Source organism: Ornithodoros turicata, chromosome 4 (assembly GCF_037126465.1).
Source record: "Ornithodoros turicata isolate Travis chromosome 4, ASM3712646v1, whole genome shotgun sequence".
Classification (NCBI taxonomy): Eukaryota; Metazoa; Arthropoda; class Arachnida; order Ixodida; family Argasidae; genus Ornithodoros; species Ornithodoros turicata.
In genome coordinates this window covers 11730941-11747597 of record NC_088204.1, presented here as the reverse complement: position 1 = coordinate 11747597, position 16657 = coordinate 11730941, and the positions used below count along the sequence as shown (strand labels likewise).

Below are 16657 nucleotides of genomic sequence, written 5' to 3'. Positions count from 1 at the left end.
GAGGCCACAGTGAGTTTTACTCCCGGTCTCCCCGTGCTTCACGATGGTCCTCCCCGCAGTCTCCTTGGCGACAACACTACGAGCCCAGCGCTCACGAACCGGTCGCGGTTCTGTCGCCCCTCTCTGAATTACTTCGGCATACCTGCCCTCACACCGCCCCTGGAACCCGCCCGGTCAGCGCTTGCCCGCACCAACCATTCTGCTGCTACTGCGATTTCTGAACAAGTCGTCCCTGTTCCACGTGTCGCCCGTCTTCCTCCTCTTCATGTATCGACGCGGACCCCAACCGCTAGCTCTACACCGCTCCGCGTCTGAGGGGGGGAGTGGTGTGGTGGCCCGTGTGTGATGACGAAGACGTGCCTCTGCTGCCACGCGCTACGGCTCTGGCACGGCAGTTCTACCGGCACCGTCCTAGTGTGAGGCCACGTCCATCTGCCCGCTGGGACATTCCATCATCGCCGGTCAGGACTCATGTAGAGGAACACCACCTCCTCTACACACTTGTTAGACTAGCTTGCTCCGTTCTACTTTTACATCAAGAAAGCAGAGTACAGATTTCACGAGAGCCTCAACATTCCTCCTGTTTCCATAACAAGGACTCGTGTATGTATGTGTGCTTGTAAGTGGCTGCATTTTAAATACATACCTCGAGTGACAGAGCTATGGGTCCAAGTTCCCAAATCCCATTTTGGAATTTTACACACACTGTGAAGACTCTCTCTGTACCAATGCCCTGTGCTTTGTGTGTGCTTGGTATATTAACTCAGCATCAGATTTATAGAGGAACATTTCGTTTGTGAAAGATCACAACTGTTATGTGCTGACACGAACTGAAGCAAACAAAAAAAGCACTATGGAATGCAAGAACAATATGCCACATGACATGCTGCACGCATTTGTGACCATAATAGGCCCTACATTTGCAGTTGCACACATACAATTATGGAAAATCTGACTCATTCATGCATTTTTAATGAAACGTTTCTGTGAGGAGGATATATTGATTGCATGTCATGCAAGAGGCACCCATATGTACATCTTCTAGAATAAGCAGTTCCTGTACAATATTCACATAATGATGAATAATACCCATTACATAGAGACATGTTACTTGTAGAGAAAAACAGTGAAGACAGTCTATAGTGATCCTCACATGAGTAGCAATACTGATGACTATATCTGCAAAATAACTACAGTAGAGCCTCTTTATGGTGAAGTTGGTCGGAACACTGAAACAGTTCACTATATCGCTTGTGTTAAGAATTTCCTGCAATGAATTTAAGCTTCTAGCAGGTACTGTCAGAAACAAATTCTTAACTTCAGTACATAGCAAAGAACGTGATACTGCAGCATCAACAGACAATATGTCTGTAGAATATCTCTGGAAGTTTAAGGAGCGTGGCAGGCACCTCGAGCACACATTTTTTACCACACGATATTCAATTTACCGTGTGATATGAACATACTATGTGTAGAAACTATCACGCAAAATATTGCTATTGCGCATAGTATTTCCTGAGAGATGGGTAGTGATCTCTTCCCACTGCTTCTGGAATGTTGTGAATTCAAATTATTGAGCACTTTTATTGGCTGCTGAAAATCGCCTGCTATGGCAAGGGAGCAAAGCGACCGGTCAGTTGCTCAGTGATTGACTCGGGATAGGTGGCGCCAGATATAACTGCAAAAATGAAGGAAAAAGAAGGTATATGCGTCGTTATTGGATGGGTGACGTGACATCACAGACTGGCAGCCGAGGGGAGTGTGGTTTTTGTGCGAATCGTATGCATTTCAGGGCCTGTAATCCAAATTTGTACTCCTCCTTACATATTTATGTTTTAAGGGCATTGGTTATCCTAGCCCAAGTGTAGCTCAAGTGGCTTTTGCACCAAAAAGATTTAAATCATCATCATCAGCATCATATGTTTTCTTAGCCCTTCCATGCTACTTTAAACTTGCGCTCTTTTGTAGCGTACGAAAAATAGTTCCGCACGAAAAAAATTCACTTTTACTCTACATTTCAACCACGCTTTGCTGTCTGTTGTGCAAGGAATGCAGTTCCCTTGCACTCTTTGGTAGATTTCTGTATTGGGAAGTGTGGTTAGTGCCACCATGTGCGAATGCCTGACGTAATTATGTGATGCCATGAGCGATGCAGGGTGCTCTTGAGCTGGCGGAAGCATGGCCACTCTTGCACGTGGGCATTTGCGGAGCAGTAGACCAGGTATCGTTTTCAGGGTCGTATACTTCAACGCTTGACAAGTACTCCTGGCCATCGAAGCCCCCTATAAACAGAAGAGAGCAAAAATGGCTCGTGACTACATTACCAGATGGTTATTCTCAAACCACTCAGCACTGACAAATAGGCACGACAAAACATTAATGTTGTACATAGCGTAGGACTTCGATCCTTGTTGTGAAGGAAGTCATTACATCATCATCATCACCACATCATCACCACCAGCAATGGGGTAGAGTGTCACCTCTGGCGATGAAATTCTCCATCCGTCTTGATATAAAGCTGTTGTTTGTTACTGTACATGGCTCAGTAGCGTAGCCAGAAAGTATTTTGGGAGGGGTCCTATGGGAACATGACATGGGGAGAAGGATTGTACACTCTTTTCCCTCTCCCAAATGCACTACTAATGGTACAGTTTTGAGAGGGGTTTGAACCCCCTAAACCCCCCCCTACGGTGACACCATCCTGTATCCTGTGTATCCCCTACGTATACTGTGGCACAACCACAAGATATTGTCTAGCAGATGACAGAAGCGACGATAACATCTGCCGCATGCACAGTAGGCCACTCCTGATATTCTAGCACCGTGCGACTACTCAACATGACCCTGCAGAACATCCGCTGAACAGTTTCTTCTTTTTTCCACTAGAATATTCCTGGGGGAATGTCGCTCGTGTCACGGCTGATGTAGGATTTAACAGGATCCAACCATTCCTAGCCTGTTGCCTTGCAGCCTTTGTGCTCCTTACCCAAAGCGTAGATCTTGCCGTCAAGAACTGCTGCACTGAGGGCGCTGCGTTTTGTCTTGAGAGGTGCTACCATTTCCCATGTGTCTGTCTCCGTATGGTAGCATTCAACGATGTTCACTTGCCCTCGTCCATCGAAGCCTCCAATGACATAGATGCGGTTGCCAAGCGACACGACTCCTGCAATGACGGACGTAAAAAATGCTATAACGTACCAAGATTGAAGCACAGACCTTAGGTCGGGAATCGCCGATACTTCGAACAGAGACTGTTCTGTTCAGAGTCTGTGCACCGTCCTCATCATTGACGTTGTATATTTAAAGGGTCAGCTTAAAAACTCGCAATACACTGTTCAACCTGTAGTTCTTTCTTATCAGCTTTGATGTCAACATGCAACCAGCCATGCAAAGCGTCCTAGGGATGAAGGTTGCTCACCTCAGGACAACCTCAGGTTCACAGTGGCCACCAGTTGGATTTTTTCATAACACAAAACAGTTCCCTCACAATGTCCTACACCTCCTTGAAATGCTACTACGGAGTAAAAAATGTTATTTATTTTGTTCCATATTACAAATCAACCTCACTCAAACCAGCTGGGAAGTCACACAGGTTCAAATCCCAGCACCCACTGTGCTGTCTGAGGTTTTCCCTGGGTTTTCCGGCAGACATTTCAGACAAAGATCGGCACAGTTCCCCCTGAAGTCAGCCCAGGACGCAAACCAACCCCCCCTGGTCCCCTTTCCTCCTGTTGCCCTCTCTCCACCTGTCCACAGTTGCTTTGCAGTACTGACACGGAATATATATAAAAAATAAACTCGCTCAAAGGCTCAATCTGTACGCAAAAGCGTAAACTCAGTCAGTGAAAATTACACGCTTGCGCGAATTTTTTAAAATCCTGCAAATCTGGATAGTTTCAGACTCTCCAAGAGTAGATGACGTCACAGGGAGCTCGGGTGTCTGTCTCCTAGCAACAGGGCACACACTGTTCCGGTCTCCGCCCCATGTTGGGAAAACTGCCAGCAGGGGACTGGAAATCAGCCTTGGAGAAGCAATGTTGCCAGACGGGTGGAAGATTGCACACCCTGTGACGTCGTACTTCTCAAAGCCCGAAATTGATTTTATATGTTACTTCTGTGTCACACAGAAACAATATTTTGGGATAATACAGCGAGAGAGAGACACGTGGACTGCAGTGCATAATTTCGGCAGGATTCTGAAGATCGAATCTGTCGCAGTCGATTCCAAAAATATAGCTCATTCATGACTGATGCAAATTAGTGAAGTAGTTTCTCTGCAAATTGATGTAATGCATGGAAAGAGCAGATGCCGGAAATTCCTTCTCTCAAAATCGGAGAAAACGACACACAGCGAAGTCGAATCAGGGCGGGCAGTTGTCCACAAGTCGCGTATGTGAGGAAGGAAGAAGGAATACGAGGAGCTTGTGGAATGTCAACTCTGGGATAGCGACGGATGTGTCTGTACAGCCAGGAACGCAACACTGTGTTCCACGTGACATGATCGTGTTAGAGCTCATACTGATAAGCGAAAGTCGACATATTTACCAAGGGCTTTTCTGAAAGTGTGTTGTGGCGTCATGATGTTATCACTGCTGGGGCTTCCTTAGCTGCAGAGGCAGTGCAAATCTCTGAAGCTCCTTTAGTTAGTATGTAAACTGTTTCCAGAAGAACTTTGCCAAGCAGACTGTGAAGTGGTGCCAAACATTACCGTATTTGTTTTCACACACACGTTTCCATATGCGATAGTCCCTTTAAGAGGGAATCCCCCGACCCTTTAAATTCAATGTCAATTATACAAAGACGGTACCCAGTAGAAAAAACAGTCTCTGTTGGAAGCATCAGTGGCTTCCGACCCGAGGTTTTTGCTTCGGTGTCGTACGCATAGTTACGTACCAGCGCCGCTTCTTGCGATCTTCATAGGAGTAAGCGTTGACCAGCAGTCCGTCTCTGGGTTGTAGCACTCGACGGTGCTCAACTTGTAAGACCCATTGCAGCCTCCAATAGCATACAGCAGTCTCCGGACAACGGCCACGCCTAGACCAAATCTGGGATGCATCAAGCTTGCTACGGGGGACCATGCATCTTTTTCGTGATCGTACCTGAAGGGAAACTTAGAACTCAGAAAGCCGCTGTTGAATGCGTGGTCCATTCCCTTCAAGGGCTGCACATGTAAGTGAAGGACAGAGCAGGCTCTGAAGTCTGATACGTCAAGAGTTATTTGTGGGCCACTGAAGAATACGTCACACACTGTGCCTACGTGTTGTGTGAGAGGACCAAATATGGTCATACCGCCGCTTGTGGTTAACGGCAAAGAAGAAATCCATTGACAACGCTCTCTTGGACTAGTTGGTACATATCGAGTTATAGGAGCGCTCGTCCTGTCTACTTGCTTTCCGTTGTGTCCTCTTCTTCGGCAAACCTTCCTATAAGAAGAAATCAGTGGTGGCATATCGCAGTGAGGACTTCATACAATTTGCCCATTTGGTAAACCACATTTGAAAGTTTGTACAAAGCAAACAAGGAGATTTAGGCGAGGCAGGACAGAGGTTGTTTGACTTCATTGGTACAAAGCCACAGACGTTTCTATGCACCACCACTTGCGTGCTGTCAAAGGCTTGCATAGTCTGATATTTTCCCACAAAAAAATAAACATTCTACACATAAATATGCAGGGTACGTCACACAAGTGAAGTGTGGGTTACTAGGTGTACTCGTGTCACACGTAATGCTGTTCGAAGCTCTCACCTCTCTGCGCTCCGCAGACAGTCTTTGCCGTGTGATCCCGCAACGGCATACAGCCTGCCATCCAGCACTCCCATGGCGAGCCGATGCCTGGGAACACCCATGGGCTTGCACTCGATCCATTCATTCTGCGCAGGGTCGTAACAGTGAACCGCGGAAGTGTCGTCGCCCAATTCACGCGGCGGGCGAAGCACGCGACCTCCAGCAACGTAGAATCGTCCAGCAAGAAAAGCAGACGCTAGTCCACTTCGACCTGAAAGCATCGCTTCATTTAACATTTCCATTGTTTGACTTTTGATATTGCCGATATATTTTACTCAGATATAGCGAAATCGAATATAATGAACTCGGATACAGCGATATTGGATATAGCAAACTCGGATACAGTGATCTCGGGTACAACGATCTCGGATATAGCGAACTCCTATATAACAAACTCATATTTTTGTGCAATGTAATTTCAGGGGCGTTTGGAAAGGGAAATGACGCCCGCCAGCTGTGGCGGCTAATGCTTACGAGGTGCGACACACGCATTTATACACTGTTAATACGGGCACCGATGGTTGGCCATTTCCACTCCTGAAGTCGCGGAAACTAGACCGCGATTGGGGACAAGAGCAGGTGCTTCCTCAGAGCTGACATAGGATTAAGAGCTGCATCCTGTTCTGTGGTTCCAATATGGCGCTTGCCTCGGCAGTTCCTCTTTCCTGGTGGTATTTGGAGGCAGTTGCCCCATATTCACTAATTGACCATGATGGTACTTAGAGAAATGGGTACCATTTTGCTTCCATTTCGTTATGCACGAAAGTGTTCTTAGAAATCCTGGCTGGCCTCGTTTACATACACATGTGTCATCATCTCGATAAGAGATGTCGGCGCGTTCTAGCAATTTGCGTTTTATAAAAAAATTTTATGAAGGGTCAACATAGGGCGTCACCGTGGCTTTGATTTCTTGTACTGTCAGGTTATGCGTATGATAGTCCTGTTCGCTCGCATAAGAATGGACTATCGCCGTACTTAACCTGTAATAATGATTTTTGAACACTTACCTCACGCCAAATGTTTAACATGCGCAACGTGCGTACATTTTTATTTCCCCATCGTATTTTTAAAAACGTCGTATTCCAAGGCCGCGATCTTCAACTTGTCGTTATCGTTATATTTAAAGTTCGCGCGCTCCAAAACCGCTCTGGTAGGCTCGCGCAAGAGCTCGTGACGAATCCCGGGCCAAAGTGATGCATTTAACGCGCGTTATGGGATAACGACCAGTTGAAGATCGAGCCCCAAATATTAAGCAATTAGACGGAAACCGGAATATCAGTCAGAGTCCTCCGAGACGAGGCCGTATGGGCTAATATGTAACCACGTATAATTCTTGCACAAATTCCAAATACGGAGCATAGCTCCGCTTCACGTTTTTATTGTTTTCGCCTTAATGTTACCAATATAGCGAACTCGAATACAGCGAACTTGTCTACACATAGCAGGACCCGAAAAACAAAGTTCAGTTGGCTTCAGTTCATGGCTGGCAACTCTAAACCCTTATGAAGAAACGTTCGTTTGTACCTCACCTATGGGCAAGTCGGGTAGGACAGTCCAGGATTCTGTAGCGGCGCTGTAGCATTCTGCAGCGCCTAAGGAACGCTGTAGGTAGCCACCAGCAACGTACAGGACACAAGGAACACTAGGACACCGCTCGTGACAGCAGCTGTACTTGCGATGGACGGTGAGGTCCTAGATGACGGGAGAGCTCGTGTTTCACATGTTTGTCACATTTTACATGACTTCTCTTGGGAAGCTTGTACTTTAAAAGAGACATCGAGAGTGGAGAAAGAAATCCGTTTTGGGGAATAGTGTAGCGAAGCGAAGTGTAAGAATTTTGAGCCCCTGTGTAGGAATTCTGTGCCACCTAAAGAGGTTGCGCAGAAGGACAGAGACGAAGGTGAAAAGAAAGGAGTTAAAGAGAAGAGAGAGGGGAAATTTAATGGGACAGTTTGCTCTCAAAGCACCATTTCGCGCAGATTCTTGTTTCGAGGAGTCGTAAACTCTTTAATAGACCTCTACCCGAGAAACGTCATCATGACGTTGGTAGACGGACTGAAACCGAAACAAATCGGAAGGGGAGGGCTGGGTTCCACGAACATTTGTTCGCTGCCCCCTATTGAAAGAAAAGTAGGACCGAAGGTCGCGTCCCTTTCAGAGACCATCGTAATCCCTTCAAGACCGTGGCTTTCGGGCGCGACCTTGTTCGCCTCTAGCTTGGAGCGTAGTTCAACTCTACCAAATTGGTGGCGCTGTCGAGCACTATGACGTCATTTGTTTACAATCAGGGAGAGGCTTATTTACTGAATTTCCGATTCACTTTTCGCCGGCTTCAACAATGTTATTTATTATCTTTCTCATAAATCATTGGAATCCACACGGTTTGAAATTCCCACGGATAGAGATTTATGCGCGACGTCAATGTTACGACACGAGGGCATTCCCTCGGCGCCATTTGCAGACTCCAAGTGGCTACGGTCGTCATTCCGCGGAATGTACCTCTCGCTGTTTGTAAACAAATGGCGTCATAGTGTTCGGCAGCGCCACCAATTTGGTAGATTTAAACTACGCTGGAAGCTAGGGGTGAACAAGGTCGCGCCCGAAAGCCACGGTATGGAGGGGATTACGATGGTCTCTGAAAGGGACGCGACCTTCAATCCTACTTTTCTTTCAATAGAGGGCAGCGAACAAGTGCCCATTCGTGGAACCCAGCCCTCCCCTTCCGATTCAGTCGTGCGTTTCAGTCGGTGTACCAACGTCATGATGACGTTTCTCGGGTTGAGGTCTATTCTTCGCATCCCACTGCAGCAAATACGTGAGGAGGATGTGTAGGAGAAGCAGCTCACACGTGACTACCCTGACGAAACGTCACCCGTGCTGATAGGGAGATTCTCCCGCTTGCTGTCCCGGCGGGTGCGGCTCCACTACTGGATCTCACGACCGAACACGCATAACTCTTGTTTGCCTCTTGACACCTTGCAAGTTCTAATTCTCAATGTATAGTCAACTCCTGTTACTAAACGAGGTCCTACATTCAGAAAGAATACTACACTTCATGGGTCTCGCCACGTTACCTGCACTACTTTGGAGAGATAATCGCAGCAGCGTTGATGACTGCGGACGATCGCGCAGCTTCGCAGTTGCTCCTGTAAAAAGTGTGGCGCCAAGAAGTGGCATCGAACGGCTTGCAGCACCGGTTCCAGGTGCATGCGCCTGTTCTCTTCGTCGTGTAGCGCCCACCGCACCACGGCGTCGAACACTTCGGACTCGCAGCGGACGTACAGCTCGTCTTTGCGCAGCAACGTCACCAGACGTCCGTAAGGCAGCGACAGGAACTCTTCCAGTCTACTCACCTGCGAGCAGATGAAGAATCATTCAAGCGGCAAGGTTTACGCGGTCGTCTTTATGTTATTGTAGTGTGCCGACATATTTTTCAGTGTCCTTTCGTATTGCCGCCTAGATACAGAAAGCCTGCTTAATGCCTCCTTGCACTCCTTCGCTACGTAGACATAGAGAGTCGCAATGTGTTTTGCTTGAGCCTATCGCCGCAGACTGTTTCAAACACGGGCCTTCTGTTGTCACCAGTGGTGCCCATGCGGCTCATGATGTCGGCTCGTCTCTATAGCTACGGCCTCTGAATGTACGTCGTGATTGGCGGACCCTTAGTGACTACGTCACCTCGTTTAAAGAGAGTGTTGCATCCGTTCCAGTCGATTTCGAAACTATGGTGTCATTTTATTCCTCCTGGACCATTGACCACGGCACCAAAAATCCTACGCGAAATAGTGGCGTAGTTTGACTGTGCTTGAGTGAGGCTTGTGCGGTGACATCACGTTTGGTCACGTGAATCGGTAAAACATATTGCCCCACCGGAGTTACTGTAGGAGGGCATGCCGTGAGTTGTTGCAGTGTGCATGCAATGACGAGCGCATATTGTAAAAATACGCTGTTGGCCCATTCGGCCCGCATTATGACGCCTGTGACGCATGCCCATGTTTCCCCGAGTCACGTGGCTCAAAGGATGCGCGTGACGTCATCTGCACGAGCCTCAATACATGACAAGAGCAGACGCCGGATGTCGAGAGTATGCCGGAATTTCTTCGCTGGAAAAACGAAGAAACGTCACTCCCTAAGAATCAATGTCGACCTTGAGAAAAGGAACGCCGCGACCGAGCGACAACTAGCGCGATTTTCGCGTCGCGCGAAGGACCTGCAACGCCGCTCTCTGTGTCCTCCGCGGAGTCGCAAGCGACCGCCTCTGCCAGATTTGTGTCGCTGTCGTCCGGCGCGACACACGAAACCAGAGCTCAAAGCACCAATGGGCACGTTAGGCAGGCTCCCGAGCGCCATAACCCGGGTTCTCAGGGGAACGTACCCCAGGTGTCTCTACTTAATGGTGTTTGTGAGGCTATCCGGAAGCCGAGCGCAACAGCCGCTGAGCGCGCGCCATGTATCGAGCTTTCTTCTGTCGTCTGCTTTTAAGTAAACACATCAGTAGACAATAGCAGTCCTCCGTAATTGTATCACTATTTACCGCCGACATCCGATGATTCCAGAAACACAAAGAGCATGAGCGGTTGCAACGTGTTGCAACGGTTGCGCCATTTCGAAAGGCAGTACACCGGAACATGCGTCGCGCTCCGGAACTGGCCCCGCTCTTCCCCAGCGTTCTCCGGCTCCGAAGAAGGGGTGGGCACCCGGGGACGTGCACCGGAAGTCACTCTGAAGGTGTTAAGTGATCCCCTGAAAGGGGGAACGTTCCTGGAGCACCAGAGCACGAACCTAACGCGATCCTTTCGAAAAGGTGGGGTGATCACGGATAATCTGTGCAAAGCGGCCGACAAATGAATGCAGACAATGAATGCATCATTGAGGAAAAGTACGCACGTGCACCGCTTTGGGGAAGTCCCCAGCAGAGATTACAAAAATAGAAAACCGAATAAACGAAATTATAAAACGATTAAAAAAAAAACAACGAAAAACAGCGACGAAGACGACGACAGAACGCGCGAAACGAAAAAGAAGCGAAAGTGGGGTGCGCGGTCATGCAGTCACCTGCCGACAACATACTTCTTGCTTCCTTTGTTAGTATTGACAGGTTACCATAGTATTGAGTACACCCCTTACGTCCGGCTTGGGGCGACGTCGCCGTGCGCGACGATCGCTCTCAAAAATCGCTCCATGTAGTTTACTAGCTTAGTCGCCTTTACTCCTCGGAGTGCTGTGCTCTCACTACTCCGCGAGTGACGTAACGCCGCCGGAGCTTATGCGGCCGAGGAAGCCGCCCTGATCTTTAAAATTCATTATTTACTTATTTATTTCTGTTATTTATTTTCTTATTATTTCTGAGCACTTTTCGGACGAAAAAAAAAATATAGCCGGGTAGATTGTCGACCGATGCCGAACATAATAGCATCGGCTTCATAGGTGGGTTTCCGGATGCCTTGTCAGGCTTTATCTACCTGGCGTTGGCGAGTCTCATGTATCTTGTGTAAGAACGTAGGTAAATATTGAGCAAGATCCTGACAATAGAGAGCACTGCGTACGCAATCGTTTTGCATACGCATTAAGGAACTACCGCGCGCGGACTTCGCATCCGCCGAACGTGACTTTGCGTTTTGCGCATGCGCCGTGTGAGTGGTATGAGCACTTCCCACTTCCTTGCGTGCGCTACAACTCTCTAGTGCATATCCTGACGGTCACTCTGCGAGACCTGCGATGTTATATCGTACGTTCAGTTCTTTGCAAGTGAACTGGACCAACATGGTTCTAATCTATAGAAAGGGAGGTGACATGGCAGAGTTAGGATTGCAGTAACCCTGATAGATTTTCAACTTACACTGGGAAAGTGTTGCTCGATGAAACAGCTTGCAAGAGAATAGAGACCCATCATGCCATGTTGCAGGGCGAAGTCTGCAATCCCAATACAGTTGGAAGGTTCCAGTTGGTGTTCCAAAAATCTGCAGCAGGCATGGGATACGTGCTGTACCTACGGAATGGCGTCTGCTTGATCACTTAAAACGACTGGGAGAAAAAGGACTCTTTGAGAGGACGCTACAGCGACATGAACTAGCTATACAATAGGCGCTTGCAAAATTTAAGTAGCAAGAAAGTTCATGTGCTCACTGTACGTTTTTACGTTATAGTTACGCTCGGCACGCAACAACGGTGGCGTAATGTCAACCGGAAACCTAGGGTTGCCTTTCGTGAACCTAAGTGGTTCTTTTTGAAAATAGTTTCAAAGTCTTGTACGTGTTACAAATAAATCACAAGAGATGCACCTACTGGTGAACCAATGCGGGTGCAATCACACGGGCGGCATTCTCACGGAAGATTCTAGCTGAAGAAAAAGCGAAAACAATGCTCGCAGAGCCGAAGTTTCGTCCCGTGTGATGCTTAGCATTCACACGGTGCCGGAATATCGGGAATGGCGTATTGCGCACTTAGCAGATGACACCGTCTGCTTCTTTTCATGTCGTCTGCTATACGGCAGATGACACCGTCTGCGTCTTTTCCTGTCGTCTGCTACGGCAGTGTGCGTGAAGACACGACGCGACAGCAGAAAGCTAGGACGTTTAAAGCACCTTCCGCTGTAGTATTTTGGGGAATGTCACTCAGTGTGAATACACGGTTATAGGAGAACCGTGTGGCAAGACTTGTTCCGTACCTGAAGCATGTTGGCGGCGGGCAAGAGTTGGCAGACATTGCTTTCCTCCACCTTAATACGGCCAGTGTAAGCGAACTTGATTATCTTTCCCATGGTGTGGAAACCGACCCCGTGAATGGGAATCTTTTCCATCTGGCTCTCTTTCAGGTCGCTGGTGAACATGGCCCTGAAGTACGGGCTCAGCGCTGCCAGTACAATTCTACGCGGAAAATATGGCCCTTAATTGATATGCGAGTCCTCGAAATGTTAAAGGAGCGATGAGGTGACCTTTATCTTGGCTCGAAACTATAGAGGGAAATACAGCCAGCATGCTTTTATATTGCCAAATACAGACACGGATGAAGAAAGTCATGCGGACGTCCTCTCGAAGAGAGTGTTTAACTATTAGATGACTAATTGCCTAAAACTTCCGAATTAACTTCTTAGTTTTCAAGAAAACGTGGCCGCCTTATGAGCCGAAACCGAAACAAGTGCGTCGCGAGCGCGGGGGGAAAACGCGTCCGTTTCACGTCAGAGGGCCACGTGCTTTGGAGCGATGGAGCTGATTCAAATAAGCACTAATCTGCTGACCAGGTAAACCGCTTCGTGGCCTGGATAAGCTGTCGGAGGTAAAGGTCGTGTCTTCCTGCTCTGCTGGAGGCGAAGGTCTTGTCGTTTCCTTCGCTCCTGGTCCGCATGGTTTCGGTTTCGACTCATTTGAAATTTGGTAGTTCGTTGTCGTTCGTGGATATTTTAAAAATAGGGTGGCTTCAAATAATGACTACCTCACATTTCCCCCAAAATATCTAACTAAAAAGTTGATGAATTGATTTCAGATTATTAGTCGACTACTTGTTCCACAGCAGTACTCTCTTCGACAGTATGTCCGCATTGCCGCATAACCCATCTGCAAAAAGGGCATCTGTGCTGCTCTCATAACCTTTACATAAAAATCTGTATCAAATGATAAACAAAACAAACGCCCTGATTAGATCTTACCTGTGCGCTTTAATGCTTCCTTCTCCGGCGATTTCGATCTCGACGTCGCACAGCTTCCGCTGAAGCCAAAGGACCTCGAAGACTTCAAACGCCTCCTTGGTGTAGGTCTGTGGTTCGTAATCCTCGATGGACGGGCTCTCATTGTGAGCGCCGACGCTGCAGCCAATGCGGAAACAAGAGCTGGTTGCTCCCGTGGTCTGCGCCGTACGAATGTCCTTGTGCTCCATGCTGGGTTAATGTCCCGCGATAGTAACCTCCACCTCTGGCGTGCCGGCCGCTCGTCCATACATCAGCTGGTTACGCAGGAACGGTCATAGGTGTCATTGAAAGAACGCGGCAAGTTTCTGAGCAATTTATTTTGCTCGTGTATGTGTGTTTCGTGTTACACTATTACTTTCTTTTTGACGCAGGATTGATCTCTTTCCATTCGTTTAAGTGGCTAACACCAGGGAACGGTAATGGAAACAGAAACGGTATACACGCATTACCGAACCTGGAGATGATAACGATAACGGAACCGCATATACCGCGGTTCCTCCATTACCGGAACACGGCCCCTCGATCGCTGCCGTGACCGGAAACAGAAACGGGCCAGGTGGCGCGAGTGAGCAGCAATACGCGCGGTAGTTTAGCAGACGACGGCGGCACCTTCAAATACATGGTCTCGGGTTGTTCGCACTTTGCAAGATGCACCGCTTTTGCTGTGGATTTCCTACAGGTTTTGTAGCTTTCCTCTGCGCCACGCCGCTTGAAACACCATGCAAAACCCGCTAATGGAACAACCTACTGTTTAGGTTAGGTTTAGGTTGTGCCTTGTCCCCTTTGAATCGGATCCGTGGCCGCTTGGGCCTGAAATGGCGCTGTGCATGGATTTTGTCATTGTATTTTTGTTTTTTGGTGACTCCATTCCCTGTAATATATGCCCTGAATACAACACGGGAACATGGAAAGCGCAATATTGCATCTCGGGTGCATTTGTCGCTTACTCGTCCCATTCCTCATGGCGTCAACACATGCGACGTACACGACAGACTCATCGAGGACGCAAGCCTACAACTTTTTTTTTTCATTTCACCATATGGCTAAGGCAGTATTGAGAGGCAGTACTACTGAGAGCGTCCGCCAATGCATGTGACATTGGATGGATGTCTGATCACCGGAGTTTGACGACGGTCTGCGGAATGAGAGATGTTTCTACAGTTTTTTTTTTTTTTTTAATCGTGCAAGAGTGCGCATCCCACGGATGCGAAATTGCTTGTGTAGTGTGTACATGTGACACCGAAGCACTTGGGCAAAACGGGGTGCTAATGGAGCTGAACGGGCTGTCTTCCCGCAGCTCTGTAACCGCTGTTCAGTTACCGGATACGCTAACGGAAACGAATAACGAGAACGAAAATATTGCAGTAACGGAAACGGTAACGAAAATACTTTCGTTACCCTTCCCCCTGAAGAAATCTGATCTGATGTTTTGGCGTTACGGTTTGGTTCTGACCTACATTAATTAAACAGATTAACTAATCAATTAACTAACAAGTAGAGTAATTATTAGAGAACACAATGAATTAACAAAATTGTCTGATTTCGTTTTGTTCGTTAATAACATCAAATTAAGTTAAGTTAAAAGTTACCACAGTAAATTCTACGCTCAAAACCTCGTGGATGTCTCCAAAGGAGGGAGCTCCCCTCACCCTAATTTTTTCTCTTTTTTTTGCCGCACTAGACTTGGAACGTCGAAAACACAAATCGGGGATGATCTGGTCATCATTGCTGTAAAACCTTGGTGAGCCGCTGATTTTCGTGAATTTCGCGAATTGAAGAAAAATAAATAAATAAATAAAATAAAATGTTAGAGGCAAGCAAATGTGAATGCTTCGCGGTATGCTAAGGGCACGCAAAAATGTCGTGCACGAAGTGACGCTTCGAAAGCTATGCTGCTGTGCAATACCGCTTTTATCAAATGTGGTACAGAACTTATCGCATAGTAAGTCAGTCAAGCTCAAATTTTAAGCATCCAGAATTCGCGAAATTCAGTGACCGTGTGCGATTCGCGAAAATACGGGGTCGATACAGCAAAGAGTTTTACAGCACTATTACAGAAGAAGTGGAACACAGTTGAATTTCACCCTTCTTCAGCACTCTCGCCGTACTAAGCGTATCACCGTCGGACCAAACAAAAAAAGACAGAAAGAGGAAAAACAGTTCAATGTAGGTATGCTACCCCCTTCATGCACTTGTTTGCTTTCATATATCGCAACTCTCAGCCCTTCCAAGAACCGTAAAAAGCAGAATATGGGCTCGTAATCTGCTATCTCCGCTGTCGTCTGCTACGCAAAAGCAGAAGAGAGCGCTGATACATCGTTGTCTTTTTACGTGGAGCGAACATTTTCGTGTGGTAAATTACGGCCACTTGTTCGAATTTTGCTTACCTTTTCGGAAGCTCAAACGATGCTGTCGATGTCAAACGTCCCCGCAGAACGCCAACCGGAACGAGCTGCGATGCCACCAAGAGAACGAGAGCGGTCTGCGACTTGGAAACATTTTGGCCGGTGGCGTTTATCACGCATGGCGCGATAGCGATTACTGCCCGGCGTGATAACGGCTATGTTTGACGTGGCCGTGGAAGAGAGTCGCTTTCCAAATGATAAGGGTCTATATGTGCGCTTGGCACAATAGCTATAAGCTGTTTTCTTTACTTGCACCGTCATGGCGTTCTACGCGTCGAGTACTCGTTCCTATCAATGCAAGTCACGATACTTCCACTGCTGGTGGAGAGTTTCGGTAAACGGGGTAAGTAATCTTGCAGTACCCGCGCGCGTTGTCGCTGCGGGTTGCGGGTGTACCCGCACTGCGTCCCCAGGTAGAGATGGAAACACTAAAAAGAAAAAAAAAAAAAACCCTAAAATTTCTGACATATATATATATATATTCTTTTTTTTTTTTGCAGCATTTTGTTGTGGACTGTCAGTTTCGGTTTTGTTATCAAAAGGCATCGCAACGTATATCTCAGGGCGAAGCAGCAAAACATCACCCTCGTCATTTTCGGATGGCAGAGAGAGAGACGGAGAGAGAGAGTTGAGAGGGAGGGAGAGAGACGTAAGCTCGATTGTGAATGGCCTGGTTGAAACCCATTTGTTGGGACATAATTTTAAAAAAAGTGATTTCGTTTTACTGAGGGTTTACTGTGTCCATGAGGCTTTACTTTATTTTTGAGGTTGTAAAAATCATATG

The 16657-nt window shown here is 47.5% G+C and overlaps 1 protein-coding gene across 6 annotated transcripts; it reads right to left on the bottom strand.

The window, feature by feature from the left end:
• Positions 1–952: 952 nt before the first annotated feature.
• Positions 953–16038, bottom strand: LOC135391047 (kelch-like ECH-associated protein 1). 6 transcript variants are annotated; one of them, XM_064621123.1, is made up of 11 exons: positions 15856–16022; positions 13430–13722; positions 12452–12650; positions 11624–11773; positions 8859–9137; positions 7314–7476; positions 5746–5995; positions 5258–5423; positions 4894–5161; positions 2987–3163; positions 953–2282 (listed from the first exon to the last, which is right to left on the bottom strand). In XM_064621123.1, exons 2-11 carry the CDS (start codon positions 13654–13656, stop codon positions 2131–2133), a joined length of 2031 nt encoding a protein of 676 aa, XP_064477193.1. In that variant the 5' UTR covers positions 13657–13722; positions 15856–16022; the 3' UTR covers positions 953–2130. The 6 variants fall into 6 exon arrangements, with proteins under 6 accessions (XP_064477193.1, XP_064477192.1, XP_064477195.1 ...); XM_064621126.1 differs by lacking the exon at positions 953–2282 and having other exon boundaries at positions 2997–3163; positions 4894–5034; positions 5100–5161; positions 15856–16034; XM_064621122.1 differs by having other exon boundaries at positions 4894–5423; positions 15856–16024.
• Positions 16039–16657: the final 619 nt, after the last annotated feature.

Excerpts from the sequence above, each read along its gene's own strand:
- LOC135391047 (XM_064621122.1), bottom strand. The coding sequence starts at position 13,656 with ATGGAGCACAAGGACATTCGTACGGCGCAGACCACGGGAGCAACCAGC. Across the intron at positions 7,477-8,858 it reads ATCTCTCCAAAGTAGTGCAG|GACCTCACCGTCCATCGCAA; the intron begins GTAACGTGGCGA and ends CCCGTCATCTAG. Across the intron at positions 2,283-2,986 it reads CGGCAAGATCTACGCTTTGG|GGGGCTTCGATGGCCAGGAG; the intron begins GTAAGGAGCACA and ends TTCTGTTTATAG.